The following is a 21,630-nucleotide window of genomic DNA, read 5'->3' on the forward strand; positions in this document are numbered from 1 at the left end:
AGAGAATCCAGGACAGTTGTGCGCAAATTGGAGGTGACTGTGATCTGAACACCTCTGAAGAATCAGATGGGACTTGACAAGAATTCAGTTTGTCGGATAACTTAAAACCTTTAGCCCTACAATATTAACAGGGTAAAATGCTTCAGAGAAAGCCTGTGCCCCTCACAGAATACTCTATCCAGTGAAGAAGGAAAGGAGAGAGACTGAGCTGGGACAGGTTGCTTCAGCCAAGAGACCTTTTCCTTCCACGAAGTTCTCCATCCCTGGAAGGGAGCACCCAGGGCCCCTTTCTGACCTGTGCTCACGTTCGTCCCCAGCTACGTTCCTATCAGCTCGCACAGTACGCCAGAGAACAAAACACTTCAGAGCCGTCCCCAGGTGCATCATTACAGGAAAGACAGAAAGGATCCCTGGCCCACATTTGACAAAAATTAGGATGAGTAACATGGGAGAGGCCCCAAAGCTCTGTATGCACTTTAGCTATTCACGCAGTGTCCTCACTGCTTTTAATGAACACAGACCTTGTTGTTGTCATAGCAACACCAGCAACCGAAGATGTTGGACTGTCCTAGGGTGCACCCTCTCCCACCCCACCCTAACACCGAGCTATTGCAGGCTTCTTAGAAGCTTGTAAGTGGCAGCAAAAACATTTTCAGTTAGCAGGCACTCTTTTCTGCCAGTTCATCTCAATATTTTTCTTTTACTTTCACCTCCTTCGTCCCAAAGCCATGTTGATGAGAAATAAACGGCCACACACGCCTTACGACATGGGCAGAAAATTTAGCGCAGGGATTAAGAGCTTGGGCTCTGCCTCTAAAGTGTCTGGTTTCAAATCCTGACACTTGCCTACCTGTGTGTGACTTTTCACTCATCTATAAAATAATGATGTCAGCGGTACCTACTTCCTGGGGTTACTGAGAAGATTAAGTGAGCGCCTGCCTGGGGAGCGCTTAGCACAGGGCCTGCTACATAGTAAGTGGGCAATACATGTTTACTGCTATTAATATTCTTATGTTGTTACATAAGAGGTTTCATTTTTATATTGAGTTTGGCAAATGTTAGATCCTGGCCACTTGAAGCTGAAGGACGACCTGTAGTTAATGATTATCCCGCAGAGATGGTTATCAGCTCAGCTTTCTGAAGGGCTGGCGTCTCTTTTTAAAGGAGGGCTGCACTTTGGTGGTGTCACTTCTATATTTTGATTGGGAAATGGGTCCGGGAGTTGGGCTTTTTGAGTCGTGTTATTATGTGAATCCTTTCTTTTTCATTATACTCAGATCTGAGGATTTTCTCATATTGAGATATGCCTGTGATGGGAAAATTGTCACTTGAGGAGGAAAGTGCTTGTATGAGGCAGGTCTGGGGGGGTGGGGCAGGGATGGAAGTGTCGAGCCTGGCACACCTCCACTGTACCCCGTGTGCTTTCTCCTACCCCCTCCACCCTCCTGTCTCAGAGATACCAGGGACACTGGCGAGAGCCACGGACCCCAGCCCCCTCGTGAATTCTTACTGTCAGGGCAAGTCTAATCACTGCCTGCCTCTGGTTGGCCAGGCGGGTTTGCTTTCCTTGTTTCAGATGTGAGTTCCATAGTGACGCAACATCCTTGCTTTTAGGAGGGTTTTTCTGACTCAGTTAGACTCATATTTGAGGTACCAAATATCAGTAGAAACAGTACCAAAGAGGGAAAGTCCTATTCCTAACGTAGCTCTATAAATTGTCTTCTCCAAGAAATAGCTGCGCGGAGGGGAGCAAATCTTCCAAGACCAGGCCTTTGGGTTTCTTTGCACAGCTTTCCAGAACATACCAAGCAGAGGTGGGGGGCAGTTAATCTCAACTCATGCCTTTTCTCCCTGCTCCCATCTCACTCTCAGGGTTCTCCAGCCTCTATTACAAAGTCTACTTTCTTATACCTTCCCCAGCAGCCGACCACTAACCTTACCTCAGTGACCTTCCATATGGTAAGGCTCAAAACGTGCAACTGACATGAGTCAAGTATCCACAAACTGAGTATTTGTTTACAAATAATAAATTCTAGCTCATTCCCGCAACAAATATTTATGCCTTCTCTGTACCTGTGTAAAACATCGGGTACATACAGTGGAGAGAAAATAAACCCTCTGAGAGCAGAGGTCATAACTAAAGGTAGTGAGGGAGATTACCGTGATGATGAAACCAACAAATACAGAATTATACATTTTATTCATGAAGAAAAAAAACAAGAATGATACTGTGAGAGAAAATAACAAGGTCACCAACTCTGGAGTGAAAGATCAGGGAAGGCTTCTTTGAGGAGGTGATATTTAAGCCAGGACTGAAGGAGGAAGAAAAACCAAGTAAAATTGGGGATCAGAGCATTTGGGGCAGAGGAAGCAGCAAGGATAAGGACCCTGAGGCAGTGACATGTACCATGTTCTATGAGTGACAGTGGGTAGTGAGTGATGGGAAGGAAGGCAGGGACAAAATCCCGAGGCCCTGGGAGCTGTGATTTCATTCTCTGTGGACCCTGAAGCCAAAAGCAGGATAGTGACAATCCCAATTGTATTCTTCAAAGATCTCTCTGGCCACTGGGTGCCAAGTGGATTTGAAGAGGGAGAGAACGAAGGCAGGAAACCCAGAGGAGAGGCCATTGCAGGAGTCCAGACCAGCAGAGGTGGTGACTGGGGCCGGGATTGTGGCCATGGAGACGGAATGTGCTTGAACATGTCCCCTTGTACGGGACAAGGAGAAAAAGAAAAGCCCCGAAATGCATTTTCAAGGCTGATTGTACAACTAGTTCTCCTTTGCCTTTCTTTCTATGTTCTATTTTCCCATATTCAGAAAAGTTACACCTCTTTCTCATTTTAACCAGCTTAGTCTTTAGAAAGTGTAGGGACTTAGGCCAGTCTTGATTCTGAAGCCATGGTCTGAAATCTTACAAGTCACCCTTTATTTTACAGCCTACCAGGACTTCTTCCGAGAGCATTTATTCTAGACCAGGCTCCAGTATCCCTGGGTCCCCAGGTCATACTATCTATGTAAGTATCTACTTCTGGAAGAGACACTTCCGGACCAGGGGTGGTAGCAGCTGGTAAGCATGGACTGGATAATCCAAAAGTGAATAATTCAAAATGATTTTTATGTCTGTTATGAGATCCAGTTTTCATTCTTGTAGATCAGCCACCTCAATCCCATTTTCCTCCACGTGATCAAGTGTTCATGTGAATGTGACCATCGGTACAGAGTGAACGAGTAGATGACCATTGGTACAGAGTGGACGATTAGTTGATCTGTAAAGTGCAGTGATACGATGCAGGACTTAAAAAATTGTTGTACCTAACTTGCATATAGATATTTGGGGATTGATTATACATTTTACAACGCTGATACTGAGTGTCTTTAAATTCTGCCACAGAGGTCTTTAAATATTTAGTTTATTAAATATTCAGTTCTTGTTTTAGCCATCTGGGAGGATTTTTTTGGCCATCTGTTTGAGCTTTTCCTTCTCTGTAATAAATTTAGGAAATTATCCTGAAGGTTTACAGGCTTCTCTACTTGATGAATTCTACATAGACTTCTTCCTAAGCTTTTGGTGACTGTTTTGAAAATGTGATTAATATTGGTATAAATTGGTATAAATCAAAGTATAGTTGATTTACAGTGTTGTGTTCATTTCTACTGTACAGTAAAGTAATTCAGTTATACATATATATACATTCTTTTTCATATTCTTTGCCATTATGGTTTATCACAGGATATCGAATATAGTTTCCTGTGCTGTACAGTAGGACCTTGTTGTTTATTCATTCTATGTATAACAGTTTGCATCTGCTAATCCCAAACTCCCAATTCTTCCCGCCCCCAACTGCCCTCCTCCTAGGCAACCACAGGTGTGTTCTCTATGTCTGCGAGTATTAAACAGGCAACTTTATAAAGAGTATGACCGTGTTAAGCAAAGTGTTTTGGGTTTTGTTTATTTTTAAGGTTTTCACTTTTTAAACAAGACATGAGATGCGCTAACCATAGTTCCCCGAAGATGAGACGGCAAAGTGATTTTTTCTTTCTGTTTAACTTTGGCAGGCAAAAGTGGACAATGAAATCCTGGATTACAAGGATTTAGCAGCCATTCCCAAGGTCAAGGCAATTTATGACATTGAACGTCCAGATCTTATTACCTATGAGCCTTTCTACTCTTCGGGCTATGATGACAAACAGGAGAGGCAGAGCCTGGGAGAGGTAATACATTCCCAGAAGTTGTGAGTGGTACAACTTATTTCTCTTTGGCACATGTATAAAAACTACTGACTGGAATCAGAATAAATCAGAGGGTCCTTTTGGTTGCCCACTGTTTGCAGGCTTCTGTACCAAGTGATCTGAGGTAGTCAAAAACCTATCACACCTTCCCTGCCCTTGGAGAGGTATGGAGAGGTAGGGAAGCAGACCAACCACAGAAAACGGCAGTGCAGGATGAGTAAGCATCAGTACCAGGTTGTAGGATAGCAGAGCCAGCATGCTGGGAAGGAAGCCGAAGTTGTCAGGGGAGACTCTGTGAGCTGGGCAGAGGGAGTAAGGGAGGGATAGTGCTCGGTGCAGGGGGGGGATGGGGTGGGGAATGGGGTCTTGGTTTGGGGGCAAGCTGAAATACATTCATGGGGATCATGAGAGAGATCACAGCCCCTAAATTTTGACAGCTGCAGTTTTTAGCATCATAAGATACAATATGCAAGAAAAGACAAAGTAGAGAGAATTGGGCCACGGTATAGGACCGTGGTATGAGCTAGGCTTCTGGAATCAAGTTACCTGGGCTTAACCCAGGAAGTCCACATGCTGGTTGTGTGACTTTGACCATGAGACAACCATTCTGATCCTAGTTTTTTTGTCTGTAAAACAGATAATGACAGAATCTGCCTCATGGGGCGTTAGTGAGGATAAAACAAGCTGTCTATTAAAGATTAATTATCTATATATCTAGATAATTTATCATCTATTAAAGCTAATCTACATTAACTAATTATTAAAGCAATTAGCAGAGAGCCAGACTCGTGGTGAATGTTCAGAAAATGGCAGCTACCACTGTTGTCTTTACCTGTCTTCTTGGGGCTTATTAATACTCTCCCAACATTAATGGTCCACAGGCTGGAGCTCAGCCTCAGCCCCTAGTGACCCTCCCCTCTCTTTCCCCTAGGTCTCATGGGCTCTGGTCTGTTTCCCCTGGCCTATTCAACTCACTCTAAATTTTTCCCCTTTTGTTTTTTAAATTGGAATCCTCTACAGAATGATTTGAGTCCACTCAGAGAGGTGTTTCCCAAGTAGTGGACCAAAATCAGTCATTCAACCAAGGCTAAAACCAATAATTGTAACATCACAGTGCTTTAAGATCTTAGATGAACAAAGTTCGTGAAAACGTGGCAATTCTGTTTATTCTCAATAATGTATGTATAATATTTATTGTTTTATAATCATGTCTGTATTTTTAATTACACACACACACACACACACACACACACACACACACACACACACACACACACACACACACACACACACACACACACACACACACACACACACACACACACACACACACACACACACACACACACACACAATTCTGGAGCATAGCTCTGCATTGAAATGGTCCTTTGGGCAGGAAGTGGTGTCTGTTTTCATGTAGTGCCACCTAGTGGTCATGCCCCTGTAACTGCATCTGCGGCCCCTCTCAAGAGCAGGCTGATTGGTCTGGGGGGTTCAATTGCATTTGGGTGGCAGAGCTTCAGAGAGGATAAGGGGCAAAGGAAGGTTCCTGAGCAGAGTGCATAGGGGCTGGTCCTTGAGCAAGTGTATGAGAATTTCCTAGGGTTCGAGTCACACAAGCAAGGGGAGGTGAGTTGCTTTTTGGTGTTCTGGGCCCAAAAGTTTGAGCTTTGAAGGGAAAGTTTCTGGGTTTGGAACCAGACTGATTTTTCCTCTCCCTATGACTTTGGGAAAATTACATATTTCAGTCTCCTTATCTGTAAATTCAAGATAATGGTAATACCTACCTTAGACGTTTTTTGTAAGGATTAAATGAAATATTTAGATTACAACAATACCTGGCACGTAATAAGTACTCAGCAAGAATGCTGGCTGCCATCATAATCAGCACTGTTACCATCATAGCCTAGAATGAGGCCTGTGGGTTTCTCTGAGCGTAAAGTGTGGATGCAAGGAGGCCCTCTGGTCAGCCGTATTCGTGAGCTCTTCCCCAATGCATGGATCTTGCAACTTAGACAAGTTTGCAAGCTATTTAGTTATTTATTCCTTTAATTATTAACACTTCTTCCAGAGAATCCATCTACTGCCATTTTAGAAACCTGGAGGAGTAAGCTTGAAGTTCTGTGTAGCCATCTGTGCCTCCAGAAAGCCGATCAAACCAGACCATGGGGCTCAAGGAAGTCTGGAGTGCAAGAGAGCCAGCAGCTTCTTGTAAATTTGGAACAAAAGGGCAAATTCCAAAACAGAAATCCACCACTGGCCTGTTCTTCAGAATGCTTTGTTTGCATTTCATTTCTATTTGAAAGCTTTCTGCATTTTAATCATAAACATTTCGGTCATTCATTTAGGAAATATTTGTTGAGCACCTAATATGTGCCAAGAGCTGCTCCAGTCGCTGGGAATACTTGGTTGTAAATGAATGGAGTCCTTGCCCTCATGGAGCTTGCAGTGTAATGTGGGAGACATAATAAACAGACAGATACATAACATAATTTTAGAGGGTGATGGAGCTGTGAGGGAAAATGAAGCTGAGTAAGGAGAAAGCATGCCGGGGCCGGGTTGCTACTCTAAGCAGGAGGCTCACGGAAGTTACTGTGTGGTAGTGCATTTGAGTAGAGACCTCACTGAGGATGGGGAGTGAGCCCTGCAGGTGTCTGAGAGGAAAGCACTGCTGGCAGCGGGTGCAGCAAGTGCAAAGGCCCTGAGGTGAGAGGGGGGTTGGTCTGCTGACTGCCCTGAGGAAGCCTGTGTGCCTGGAAAGATGAAAGCCAGAAGGTGAATGGTGTTGAGGTTGGCAAGGCCACTGGGGAGGGTGCCACGGACCTGGTCATCATAACATATCAGGTGATTACTATGGTTATAATTTAGTCCACAACTGTGTTTACCAAACTGTGTGTTTCAGTAGACACTGTAACTCATAGTAGTAAACAGCATAGTTTGAGCATATAGGGGAAGTAGTTCCAATTTCTCTAAGTTAATCACCTAAAGCATCACAACATATTTCCAAAACCCCTGCGTCTTAAGCAGAGACATGTGCCCTAGTCTCGTGGGAGCTTTGTCCTTGTGTACCTGTCTGAGCCCCGCTCTCAACTTGCTGAATCAGAAGACGGGGAATGGGCAGAGGTGCTGGCATGTGCAGCTTGAATAATGTTTCCAGGGGATTCTGATAAGCAACTCTAATTAAAACTGAAAATGAGCTAACAATAAACGTTGTGACTTTAATTCTCTTTTATTCTTCTAGTCTCCAAGGACTTTGTCTCCTACTCCATCAGCAGAAGTAAGTACCATTTTTGGAAGTTGTAATGGGTGGAGTTGGGGAGTTACTTGGACCATATTCCTAGACTCACATTTTTGCAAAAGGACAGAAAACCCGTGTACAAGATTATGATGAATGTAGGATTCCTTACATGTAAGATATGGCTGTAAGACCCAGAAGTAAATTTCTTTCTAAATGGAGACTAGGGAATACAACCAGCCTTACCCTGCACCTCTGAGTGGTAGGAAAGAGAGTGGAGAATGGGGACCACTTGTCCCGATGTTGGTCTCTCTCCTCTCATCTGTAATTGATCGATCTGAATCCTAACCTACTGATTATCTGAAATGGCCAGCAGTGGTCATGGTGTTTCTATCAGCAGAGCCATCTTCATGGGAGGCCACTTCTCTTAGTCTAAAATCAAGAGTCTTGACCCCCCTCTCAGAGTAGACGGACCTTATAGTGGCTTTTATCAAGTCCACCAGGCTGGCTGTTCCCTCGGGAATAACCTCCTGCGTATCTGGATCACGTAGAGCTGTCAGTGATGGTTCCATAGTGAGCCACGGGTCCCCTATCAACCCAAACATGCTCTTCCCCTCTGCAGCACCCAGCACCAAAGACAGAGCCCCCAAATTAGTGACGCCCCCAAAACCCATTTTATTAAACGTTCTTCGGGAAGCTGATGATACTGTTCTATACTATACACACTATACCCCGATCCCAGGAGTGTCTTGGTTTTGCTGTCACCCACAGTGACAGAGGTGCTTGGTGACCAGAGGTCTTAGAGACACTTTCTGTTGTCCCAGCATAATTTTGCCCTTGGAGGGTGGCCTAAGCTCAGACCACCTCAAATCTGAGCATGGTCCAGGTCTAACCCAGCACTTTCATTTAAGCTATTACAGGTAGTAATAATCAAGGGACTGTTTGTTCAGTGTGCTTCTTATTATTTTGTATTTCCTTATGTATCCAGTGAGCAAACTCCTCAGGGGTTAGGTCTACCCCCTTCTAAAAATAATAATAATAATTAATAAATAAAATCAGTTGTCTTGTCTTAAAGCTAAGTAACTGTCTGGATAGTCTATATAAAACTGGCCTGATCTTAGGTAATCACTATAATCTCTGTAGTATTGTGGTTTATGACCGAGTGCTATGAATAACTAATTTCTATGAATATTCTGATCGTTTTCAACTGAAGTTATGAAGAATTAATTTCTATTATTGACGACTTGTCAATAATAGAAATAGTAATAATAGGTTGAGGCACATTATTGGGGGAATTTTGTTTTGTTGCTGTTTTAATTTATTGTTACAGCCACAACTAGGATAAAATCAAAGTTTTTTTGCCTCTTGCTCTCAAATTGCGCACGTCCATAGTTTTTGAGGTTTTAATTTAGTCCTTTTTCATGCATTCTTTCAAACTTTTATTTTTCTTGTGCTAGTAGAAACTTCATAGGGCCACAAATTCCTAAAATGTAAAACGTTCCTTGTACTCTTCTAATTCTTTTAAAGTTTTATGTTATGTTTGTGTGTGTATGATTTTTTTTATACTTTATACCTACAATATTCTTTTCTAGACTTGGACATGGTGACAGACTGGTGGTGCTATTGTATTCCATTAAATTGATATGCCATAACCTAATTATTCCCCGGTTTTGTTGAGCACATAATACAAAGTTTTGTCTTTATAAATGGTGGCATTATAAATGTCTGAGGAAATTTTTCCACTTAAAGATCGTTGAAACAATTTTTTTTTTCTTTTTGGAATTTGCTTCCTAAAGTAGAAGTAGAATTACTGGGCCACCACAGGCTTGTTCTCCAGGAAAATCGACGTAAAACATCACCAGATCAACAGCATGGATGGTGTGGGTTGGTGGTTGGATCCAGGGATGAGATGAGAGTCAGGAGGCTGGTTCTGAAGCAGGCTCCACCTGCACACAGGTCTCTTACCTGCGTGGAACCTTCTGAAACATTCTGCATTTGCGAAGAAGGGAGGTGATACCGTGTGTCTACCTTCTTTAGGATGCGGATCTGATGATACAACCTATGTGAACAGACTTCGTAAAACTGAAAAGCACAATATAAGCGTGGTCATTGGAATTATTCCCTCTTTTCCCAGAGCTCTATCAACACTGGAGTTTATCCTTTTTACATCTTAAATCTTGGTAAAGGCAAGCACTACAGGTTTTGAACAAAAAGCACTAACCATGGAATGCTTGTTTGCATACCTACTTAAGGAATATGGCCCTAAAGTGTATACATGAACAGGTAGACGGGATAGTTCCTGGGTGACTTTGGTGCAACTTGATTTCACTTGAACCTGACAACAGCCTGCATGTATGCCTTGTGCTCCCACTTTCTCGCACTTGCTTCCAGGGGTACCAGGATGGGCGGGACCGGATGATCCACCGGTCCACCAGCCAGGGCTCCATCAACTCCCCTGTGTACAGCCGTCACAGCTACACTCCAACCACGTCTCGCTCTCCCCAGCATTTTCACAGACCTGGTAAGGGCACCTGTTCCCGGGATTCACTCTCTATGGAGTCATCCGTGTTTCTATGTGATTGTTTTCCCCACCGCTGATAGCGTATTTAAAAATCTGGCTGCCAAATCTATCTGCCCCTCTCCCAGAAAAACTTGCAAACTCCTATTCCATTGTAGTTTGTGTTATTTCTTTTCTCAAAACAAGAGTCATTTTATGGTTGTATTCATTATGACTTACTAAATAATTACATTTTGACAGTGAACACCTAGAAGCAAAGGAGGTTTTTTGGGTTTTTCAGACTTGAAGAAAATCTCAGCACTTTGAGACTTAAAATGGAGATCTCCAAAAGAAAATACGGTGATGTGCCTTTTAGGCTTATCTAAAATCTAAATCCAGTCATTTACTCGTGAGTTTATTATGTTTCCCCCATCCGGGCACATGGTATTACTAAGCATGCTTGGTTAAGAACCTGCTAGGAAGAAATCTCATATACAACCTCGGGGTTGTATTTGGTAACTTTTAAGATGCCTTCCAACCTAAGATTTTGAATCAGACTTGGAAAATATAAAAACACTAGAGGTGTGCTATGATGGGGAATATTAAGAGTAGTGGACCTCATTTACCTTTATCTCGGCAGAACGTAGTCCCTTTTACTGTTAGTGGGTATCTCCTATGTAGAGTAGAAAAAGCACGGAGATCCCAGCACAGACCGAGGATTCCTGAGAAACAGATTCACCAAGGAAGATTTTGTCCTTCTAAACAAACTTGGTGTTGATATATGTCTATGAAGACTTCATTTTAAGCCTCTTGCTTCTGTGCAGGCTGATGAGAATAAGCCCATTCATATGCTAACGTGTTTTATAAAATATAAACCAAAGGACATGAACAGAATGTAAAAAGGCTGCAATCTTCTCTTTAAAGCCATAGATTTAATGCTTATAGAGGATTAAATTTTTACTTTTTGATCCTTCAATAAAGTATAGTTTTCTCTAGACTCAAATATTTACTCAGTATCTGTTGAGTTACGTTAAAGGAAAATTTTTCAGGAAAGAAATTCCTTTTATTTTTCATGTACGATGATATTCATTTTACTTCTGGGTTTGGATTTATGCCATTTTCTGTCTGGGTGATGAGAAATCCTTTATGCCACCACCCCTACGTATGGGTATACCCTGATACTGCAGCCGTACCCTTATCAGAATGATGCGAAGTTCACTGGGAAATTGTTGTTCGAGAGAATCCCTGGATAGCAAGGGAGTGGTCAGCCAGGGACATGGTTTCCCTAAAAGGTCATGTCCTCATTGGGCAGTAGAAAGTTTTCCTCTGTTCTAGTCATGGTTCTGATGCCAAGAGCCTGTAGAACATTCCGCATTCTAGCACTTCTCCTCCCCCTTCACAATACGTTATGGACATGCGTGATGTCAGTTGTTAGGGCTCATAATTATTTTTCGAGATGGGGCTCTGCTAGCATAGTCATGGTCAGCACAGAGCACCTCAGAGTATCCACTCCACACGTTCTAGATACCAGAGGATGACGCACGTCCTTAGGTCTGGGCTTAGGTTAACGGTCCATAACTGAGTTTCCAGCTCCCCTGGTGTTACCACTACCCAATTCTCAAGATCACAGGTAGCTCTTTGCTACCCAGGGGATACAGACAGGTTTCCCTTCTACATAGGAAAAGTAAAATTAAACTGGCAGTAGGAGACGTTTGCAGCTTAAAAAACAAAGAATCTGACCCTTACGTATAAGTATTTCTTTGCAAGGTTCTTGAAATGATTGTCGGTTTTGTACATGTGTTTCAGAGGGTTCTGTTTTGTCAGGTGCCTTTTAAAAACAGCTATGGTGGAGTCTAAGTGACGTGCCCAGTCCTGGCTCCGTGGTAGCTGGTGTCATCCTGACAGAACCTTCTGGTGGCCGTTCCCTCCCACTAAAACCATTTATCCTCGGAGAGTGAACTCTGTACTGACCTGAACCTGTTTGCAGACTCTCCCCACTTTGTGTAACCCTTCATAGGTGCCTTCTTAACCCCTTTTCCTTCCTCCTTTTTCAGACTCTTGATTAACATTCTTGATTTTTTTTTCTCCCTTGGAACGATGGCGTTGTCCCTGCTCGTGTGTTAATTTGTGCTCTTCTTTTCTGTTTGCACCGTGTCCTGCCCCTGATCCTTGCTGCACAGAGCTGCTGTCTCCTGGTGTGCAGAGGTCCTTCCTGCACACCGGCAGCCTCAGCTCCGGCCACAGCGACTCCCGCCCCAACTCCCCTTTCCGACACCACTTCCTTCCCCATATCAAAGGTAAGGAGGCAGGCTTCTCCAGGCAGCACCCTGCATAGCCGAGATTTATTAGCACCCGGGGAAGGCTAATAAGGTGCATCTCCAAGAGTCAGCTCCGAGCTTTGGACTTCTCAGCATGCCTGCGTGTGTCATGGCTACACCCAGCCGTGTCTTAGAACTGGCATAGCATCTCTCGGTAGGAGAAATATGTCATTTCTAAAGGGCTCTAGATGAAGAAACAGGAAATATGTTTGAGACCCTGAGATTTGTTAGCTACTGCTTAAGAAAAATATATATTATTATTTTGTTTTTCTCTGGTCAAAAGCAAAATATAATATATATCTGGGGAATCTTCCTGGTTTTCATATGTGTTATGGCTCAGCAAAAACAGTATTCAGCAACAAGGGTTCCAAAGTTGTCTTAATGGTGATAAGCCCCTTAACCATGTAACAATATTAAAATGTTTGGACGGTATGAAAGATCTATGGCAACGTAACTTAAATTTATCTCCTTGAGACAACCCTTAGAGTAATCTTCCTTCGACCTGTCCTGATGTCTGCATGATGGAGAACAGGGACTTTGCCTTCTGTTTTCTGTTCCTGCCCATCTCTGCCCTTCCCTCTATGCCGTTCCCATTGTTCTCATTGTCTGTTATGTTTCCGTGGCCATTCTCAATCGAGCCAAGAGCCCCAAATTTAAAATAAGTAGGAGCTCCCAGAGGATGCTTTTTCCGTAGTCTTGATTTGAACCAAATTAACCAAAGAAGATACCTTAAGGAGGGAGTAGCAGGCAAGCACAGATGTTGTCATGGGTCTTAAGACAGACCGAAGGGATTCTAACCCCGAGTTCCAAGAGCTCACATCACTAACACTTTCTCAAGCAGCCTAAATGTTGCGCTCTTTGACTGAATTTCCTTTGCAGTCATTTTACAAGCATGCGATTTTAGCATTTTCTGTGCTGTAAAAATAACATTGCTGACAAGCTTATTTGAAGACACATACCGTTTGCCACTAGCAAAGAAATTTTTCAGCAGGTGCAGCACTTTCTAAAATTCTTGACAGGTTATTTAAAATTATTACTGCTAATTAGTATTTGGGGGAGGAAAGACCTTTATTATTTAGATGTCAAGATGATACTTTAGAGAATGTCTATAAAACCATAAGAAATTATTGAAAAAAACTTCAGAGATGTATTTTAAAGAGACTTTAATATAGAAGCCCTTGGCCAAATTAAGATTTTTGTTTCTTTGTTTCTAATATACAAGGGAAAATACATTTTTTTAATTCATTAAAATGTAAACTGCCTTATTTGGTTATTATATATTTCATCTTTCAGAAAGCTACTTTGTGTAGGATGAAAAATGTCATGTACCCTATAAAGTTATACAGAGTTTATACAAATAACACATCACAAAATATCAAGACTCAATACCTCGTGCTTGTGCACAGCCTTATGGCGAGATGGGCACCCATGTGGACACTGGAGTCCCGGCTTTGAATATAATCTCTGTCACATGCTAGCTATGGGACCTTGGATTGTAGACTTAACCTTTTGAGTGCCACTTGCCTCATCTATGAAACTTCTTCTAGGGTATTGGGGTGTGTGAGGTTGTCAAGTGAAAAAAAAAAAAATCACAACGTGAGAGTGTGAATTAAATTTTATTTGGGGCAAAATGAGGGCTATAGCCCGGGAGACAGCACTGCAGATAGCTCTGAGAAACTGCTCCAGAGAGGCAGGGGGAAGGTCAGTATATAGGTGATTCTGGTGAAGGGAGAGTCCATGCAATCAGGGACATATTTTTTGCAGAAGGATTCTGCTAGTCTCGAGGAGCAGATGTCACCATGAAGGATTTTAGTGCTTTTCTAGATACGAGGAGATGCAAGAATTGGGCTCATAAAATCTTCTCCTGAAAGTATCTAACTCTCTGAAGACCTGTCCTGTCAGTTCTTCCCAGAGCACAGAGTGCCTCGTTCCTGATCTCCACCCTGAACTCCTTTCAGGGGGTGTTGAAGGTCAGCAGCTGCTGCGGCTCATGATCTCATCCTTATAGAGGTACATGGCAAGCGCCTATTAGTAGTTGGCAAGGTGAAATGCCCTGATGTGTAGTGAGCACTCAACTCTGGTCCCTCTGTGACTTCCCCCTTGGCATGGTGTTCTTAGAGCACTTCCGGTTGCATCAGTCCATCACTCTTCACAGCGGCCCTATGAAGTAAAGTAGCAGGGGGCAGGCATGGGGGTGGATGAAGAGCTGAGGCCCTGGTTAAGTGACCCGGCCAAGGACTCACAGCTAGGAAGTGGCAGCACCAGGACTAGATAGACCCCAAGCCTTCCCATCCCTCATTCCTATGAGGGGGGTGTGTTTCGGCCTAAATGCTATACACGAAGTATAATTTTTAAAGCAAACTTTTATTTTCCATCTCTTTTTAACTAGAAAATTGCATTCTTATGGAGGCCAAGACAAACAGCTACTTTCAGGCATTTAAACTACAAAATTAACTTTTCAATAGAAATAATAAGTGGTTAGGAAAATTACAGTACTTCAGTGTGCCTAAATAATGCTTTATTAAAAGTATAGATACACAATCTTTTCTTTTTTCAGTCTGAATTCGAAGTACACAGTCAAATAGTATAGGTTTAAATTATAGAAAGCAATAGTTTGTTACTTCGAGCTTACGCTTAAAAAATATCTAATGGTCTCTCTCCCATTTTCTTTTTACTGGATATATGCCTACAGTTTGTTCAGATGAAATAGTTTATATACTTCAGATACAGAATATAATGTGCATAACAGTATATGCTTAGTTTTAAAATCAGCTTTTTGCTAAACTACAAAATCAATCATGCAGAATTTGTATATTAAAGATATTGCTTTAAAAGCCTAGTTTAGTTGAATAGCTAAATATGGATTCTGCAAAGAATTACGTCTTAGTTATTTTGAAAGACATGTATCCGTTTACATGAAACTCCTCTCCAGTCCAGGGGGAACGTATGACCATTAGAGAAACACATCTAAGATATCTTTAAAGAGCAAAGTCTCCCAGGGTTTTCCATGGCTCTTCATTTGAACATTCACTCTTTAACTTGGAGCTTGTTTTGCAATCTCAGGGAAATTATTTTTAAAACAAACGTAAGCCAAGGAGCTTGAGGACCCCAGGGTGGGATGTCCATCTCAGGAAGGTGTAGCTGAAAGCAGGGGTCCCCTTGCCCCTCTGGCAGCCAGAAGCCCACCTCCCACCTCCCAAGTCCAATTCTTGGCCCTTATTTCAGATGCATGTGGCCCAGGCCCTCAGGGTCCACAGAGCTGAGGACACCTGCGTGGGTATAGAGCTGAGATGCACATCACCAGCTTTCTCTCTATCTCGTTGGCTTCCCCATCCATTTTCTGTAATGCCCATCTCGTTTTCCATTGTGTTTTTTATTTCTGTTCTCTGACCTTCCTTGCAGCTTCATTCTATATCAGTATATCATTGTTGGGCCATTTGGACAAGTGCATGCCTATTTGGAAAAACTATTTTCACCTTGTTTTGGGTTTTGTGCCATGTTTGCACAGTTTCTCTTCCTTTCCCTTTGAAATACTGTTAGATATTTCCTTCTGTGTCCATGAATCAGATTTGCAAACAGGAGGGCTACATATATTAAGTCTCTTTGAAAGAAATCTTCCTTGTTTTGCCATAGATATGAGTTGCTATGATGCAAATATGTATTTGACACTTGCTGAAGGAAACCATAACGTTTATTGAAGCTTTAGACAAGGACCAGTAATCTTGAAACTCTGTCATGACATTCTAGTTGCTGCCAACTTTAAGGTCCCCTCGGAATTTATATTTTGGAACATAAGCACTTAGAGTCCAGAAGCTAAGTGTTGCCAGCCGTTTCCCACAGCAGACACTAGCATTGCCATTTAGATTGACTTGTCTTAGAATTTGTCACTGAGGCTCTCATGGTGGCGAAAAGAAGAATAAAAGTTGGACAGAGCGTTTGAATTTAAGTACAGTGGGAATCCTTCCAGTGAATGATCTCCCAAGGACTGAAAAATTGGCCTATTGGGCTGACTTGGAAGGAGCTGAAAATGAAGACCAAGAAATGTATATCTATATACACAGTAGCTTCTCACCCCAGGAGCTGAGATCACTAACAACTTAGATGAACCAATGCAAGGACTTATTTAAAGGAACAAAATGGCTACGAGTGTGATATATACACTATCATATGATATATACACTATTATGTTATTTTTAAGCAATGTCAACACCAGGCTGATAGATGATGATGATGACGATGGTACCTTCCGTATATGATATTTCATCTGATGGCTTATACATCACTTTGCCTGAGTAATGAACTAAGCACGAAAATAACCTTTTAGGGCCTTCCTCAGTCATTTCCATCCAGGATAGAGTGAAACGTTTTATCACTTAAAGAAGGGGTGTTTAACTTAGAAAAGGCCTCATCTTGAGAATTTTTTTGTTAATGCCAAAATTTTTGATGCCTTTCGCATTTCAAGGACTAAGAATTTGGTACCTAGCAACATTATGTACCCTGAGACCTTTTCCCCAACGAGCCGTTGTGATGTGTGGAAATCATACTATGCAGGATCACTTAGATGGGTGTGTTGCTGAGTAGCTGTTTACCTAGTGTTTTCAAATGTCTCGTGGGAGATTTTAAATGATTATAGAGTTAAATCTACTTACAAAGACTTGAACATACTAGCGTTTTTTCTAGCCACTAGAAAGGTCAGTGGTTGCCGAAGATATGCTGCTAAGTAAAAAACTCTGCCCAACTGGAGACAGCATTCAGCCAGAATTCACCCTTTGGGAAGTCAGACAGTCATTCCATAGCCTTTGAGAGCCGTCGACCATGGAAGTGATGGGTTTCTACTGCCACTGGGCAGCAGAGCATCTTAATGATAGAATACTTGGGCAAATGCTAATTCTAATGACCTTAAACCTTGATGTCCCATATATGCAGCTATTTTTGTGTGTGCGTGACCCTGGCTAGTAACTATCAGAACAAATTTAATGGAGTTTCATCTGATTGGATATTATAAACAAAACCTGTGAGAACATTTCTCTCCCCCGAAAATCTGATGTTCTACAAGTACAGGAAGGTTAGAGGTGCAGGATTAAGGGCAGGGGGCAGTATGGTTTCAAAGCAGTAGCACCAGTGTTCAAGATAGGCAAGGTCTTCAGAAAAAAACCTCAAATAAAGCAAGAAAGTTGGGTCTCTCTAGAACTTCCTTTGAGAATAGCCCACAAGAATTATTCTGTTTTTTAATTATGGATTACTCTTGTGAATAATTTCTAATGTTTGTAGGAGTAAAGAATTCTTCTGAAGTGAAACAATTAAATTGGGGTTATTAAGGATCAACTCTAGGGAAAGCTATTTTAAAAAAAAAGAAAAAAGGTACTATTGTGATCCCATTGCTGTGTCCTAGCATCCGGCTGCCTATAATTAAGAGAAAGATGATGGTTGATCCTGCAGTGGTGCTCACTAAATTAGGTCATTCATTGCTGTAGAATTAATTAGTTGGCCTACTTCAGTCATTCATTCACAGACATTTATTAAGCCCTTAGTCGTGGCCAGGCACTGTGTTGAACACACAGAGGTAAATGAGATCTAGTTCTGATTCAGCCTTAGGGTTAAAGCAGGATTTTCTTCTAAACGTAAACTGTATTCTTCCTCCCCCTGCTTGCCTCTACCTGCGTTTTTTATATTAATTTTTTCAGACATGAGCTGGTTATTTCTCTTTAGGAGAGTGATAGGAAATGACGTCACTTTCTCTTTAAATGAGCTCTTTAATAGATCAGTGGCTGTAGGTGAAGCTTCATAATTTTTAGGAGCTAATATCTCACTCTAGTAAAGTCAGCATTATGATATATTGGGAGCCAGATGCTAAACTGACTCTTGAAACAAAAAAAGAAAAAAGGACAAAAGTTTTAGAACATGATAACCAAAAACCTGGACTCGAAATCTGAGACAGGAACAAATTCAGATCTCATATTCAGAATATCTTACTGCCCATTTGGTACAGATCTGTGCTCTGGTTATCTAAAACTATACATATCAAAAAATTAAAACCCTATTGAACGTGTTATTTTGAGACTCCAGCAATTGACATCTTTCATGCATTACTGGCCAGATTTAGAACAGTTTGATTTACTTGAAGAAATTGGCCCTTGTACACCTAAAACTAATATAATGTTATACGTCAGTTATATCTCAATTAAAAAAAAAATTTACGACAAAGTAAAAAAAAAAATTGACTCCTCTATTTTCTGAAGATCTGTGATTTATTTAAAATTGTTAGCCTTAACTGATAGATATATTGGACTTAATCAAAATTTAAAACTTCTGTGCTTCAAAGGACACTATCAAGAAAGTAAAAGACAACCACAAAGTGGGAGAAAATATTTGCAAATCATATGTCTGATAAGAAACTTGTTATCCAGAATATGTAAAGAACCCTTACAACTCAATCATAAAAGTAATTACCTTACTAATTCATTAACTTTTGATAGTCCTATATCTTCTGGTGTATTCTTGCACGGATGTTCGCTCAGTCGTGGGGAAGGAGGACAGTAGGGTAAGAGCTGATCTCTTTCCGATTTTGCACAAGTCTCAATTCACCCTGCAGTTCTTATCTGAGGGAATGATGGTGGCTATGGGGGGCGGTCCTCAAGGCTTTTGCAGCCAAGCCCAGCAGTGCGTTGCAGGCTCTTCCCCACTCCCACCTCCAAGAACGCCATGCTGCCCAGCCACAGAGGCCCGTCCTGTTGCTCCCACACACCGTGGCCCTTCCTTCCCCGTGATGTTCCAGCTCCCTAGAATCTGGACCTTCTCACCCCTGCAGCCACCCATCCACCTGGTGAGCTTACTCTTCAATGACCAACTCAATTCTAGCATCTTTCTGTAGCCTTTATGAAAAATCAATGGTACCTTCATATGAGTGCCATAGAATTTTTCGCATACCCCCGAGTAAGCACTTATGTGGTATTACGTGTACTTGTCGCTTATAAGTCTGTCTCCTTAGGTAGACCCTGATGAGGCCCCTTGCAGCCAGGCACCACATCTCATTCACCTACTTAGCTTCAATCGAAGCTCACTGCCCAGCCATAGTAGATGCTCAGTAAATGTCTCACTGATGGAATTTTTAGACTGGGTAGAGCCTCTTTTAAGAGAAAGGTAGAGAGAAGTATAAGTGGTCCCAAAGTACCTGGAAGAAAGGGGTCTGACTACTGTGTGTATTTCAAAGTGAAGCAACAGAAACATAGGCTGCAATGAAGGCACTTTGTGTTGCTCAGAGGAAGGACCACACAGGTTCCCAGACTCAGCCTCCCATTCAGAGAAATAGATTCTGATTGCCAGCCTCTGCCATTGTGCCTGGAAGTGATTGTTTTTGGGTTTGCATATCCCACCCCTTTACATGCTTGGGTTGTAAACCATCTGACGACTGACCCTGAATCATTAGCAAGTGACTTTCCATTCTTCTTAATGTACTTTCCATCTAATCAGTTTGCTGCCAGCTCACGGCCTTCAACCGCATGCCATTGGAATGATGCATCTTACCGCTCACTGCTTTTAACCTAGTTCCACTTGAACTCAAATCTCTCTTTTGGAAAATTCAACCTTATACCAGTCACCTTTGTGAGCCAAGTTGATGAACTGAGTTTGTTTCTTTGGTTTCTCCTTTTTGATGTACCTCCTTCCGGTTTGTTCATTTTGAATTTTTATTATGCTAGCTTTGTTTTCTTTCTTGCTCTCCCTTCTCTCATTTTGTTTTCTCCATTCTTCTCATTGGAGGCAATGAGCCATCCAGCGGCCGGAACTCCCCTCTCCCTTATCGGCCAGACAGCCGCCCTCTCACTCCAACTTACGCTCAGGCCCCTAAACATTTCCATGTTCCAGGTAGGAGCTGACATGGTCTGTGTCTTGGTGTCCTGTCACCGTGCAGAATGTAGCCTTGTCGCCTCTGTCTCGTCTCCATTTCTCATGCTCTTTTAACTGAGATGCTCACAGCCGACAAACCCTAAATTGCAGGACCTGACCTAGAGGGCCTTTCAAAAGCTTTGTATGGGAGATGCCAGGATTGTATTGAAGGTTTACATTTTCTCTAAAATTTTTGAAGGGGGATGGGAGGCAGAGGGTGAAGGAATAAGGGTTGAGTTGCTTCGTTTTGTCTTGTTTTGACAAAAATTTTAATTTTACCCTCATGTTAGTACCTTCTGAGATACCACTCTGTGGTTTAGTGTCATTGTCTAACACAGCCTAAAGACTGAACCACAGTGTTCTTGAGAGTACTTTTATTTTATCTGTTTGTCTCCAGTGTGGAGATTCTTTCTATGGACTTTTCAGGGAGCTGAAAAATTGGGTCATTTGGAGGGTCTTTCTGCAGTGTGTAATTAACTAACCACCTCCGTAGCCCACAGAGACATCTTGCAATTTAGGCTTGGTGCTATAAGCTTTGCTGTCATGGTACAAATAGTAATTTGCCATCAGGAACTGGAAAAATCAGAACCCATCAGTATCTTAAGATTTAGGGTCAGCTCACAATCTTTGTGAAGGCAAGATTGGCCGTCAGAAGTCATGATATTATTTTTCCGTCAGAAGTACATTGTTTTGCTTCTTTTAGCTACTGAAAGTGGTTTAATAAATTACCCATTATGTTAATGTTAGCATACATATTTGGAATCTGTAGTAGTTTTTCTCTTTTGCATTCCAAACTTACCTAGAAGTTTGAACAGAGGAAAGTTCAATGGGCTTCATACCACTGAGATAGCACTGCCTTTAAAAAATACATATAAATGAAGTTTCATCGAACCTTGAAAATCAGTGTTGTATGTTTGCAACTTTTCTCATAAAGAATGCCCAACCAGGATCCAGTGCCCAAGATTCTGGGGAAACCTTTTGAAACCTACTGAGTATTTGCAGTCAAAGTTTAATGGTTGCATAATCAAATGGGGTTCTATATAAATATATGAATAATATTTGGCATCTCCTTACTCTTCCTTTCTTTTGTAAAATTTGGCCTATACAAACTAGGATTTTGTCAAACATCCTGTCGATACATCAGACTAGCCTCGCACCTAAAAATTGTTTCTATGTTTTACAAAAATATCCTCTTAATTTTCACTACATCGCTTTCCACTGTTCCACTCATTAGTTGAAAAGTAAATTGAGCCACTGGTCTCTACTGGGAGCTCAATTTCGAGACAGTAGCAATTTGGGGATCTTCCCCAAACTGGTTATGTCTTCCTCACCATCACAGTATCTGCACTGCTTGCATTTCTTCCTGTTTTAACCCCACTTTTAGTGAAGTGTATATTTGAAATAAATGGCTCATGAGTGAATGACATCTCTCTATATCCTAAGATGTATTACAAAGGATTCCATG

General features: G+C 41.9%; 1 protein-coding gene across 3 annotated transcripts in view; it reads left to right on the top strand.

The window, feature by feature from the left end:
- The window catches only part of ABLIM1 (actin binding LIM protein 1), a 229,169-nt gene that overhangs the window by 189,156 nt on the left and 18,383 nt on the right, over positions 1 to 21,630 (top strand). For 2 of the 3 annotated variants that reach the window (XM_069541505.1, XM_060034019.1), the window contains exons 9-13: positions 2,938 to 3,015; positions 4,058 to 4,213; positions 7,473 to 7,508; positions 9,858 to 9,987; positions 20,040 to 20,144. In XM_069541505.1, coding sequence (XP_069397606.1) covers positions 2,938 to 3,015; positions 4,058 to 4,213; positions 7,473 to 7,508; positions 9,858 to 9,987; positions 20,040 to 20,144 — 505 coding nt within the window. The remainder of the gene's footprint in view (positions 1 to 2,937; positions 3,016 to 4,057; positions 4,214 to 7,472; positions 7,509 to 9,857; positions 9,988 to 20,039; positions 20,145 to 21,630) is intronic. The other variant, XM_060034020.1, reaches the window with a different exon arrangement.

Source organism: Delphinus delphis, chromosome 16, assembly GCF_949987515.2.
Source record: "Delphinus delphis chromosome 16, mDelDel1.2, whole genome shotgun sequence".
Taxonomy (NCBI): domain Eukaryota; kingdom Metazoa; phylum Chordata; class Mammalia; order Artiodactyla; family Delphinidae; genus Delphinus; species Delphinus delphis.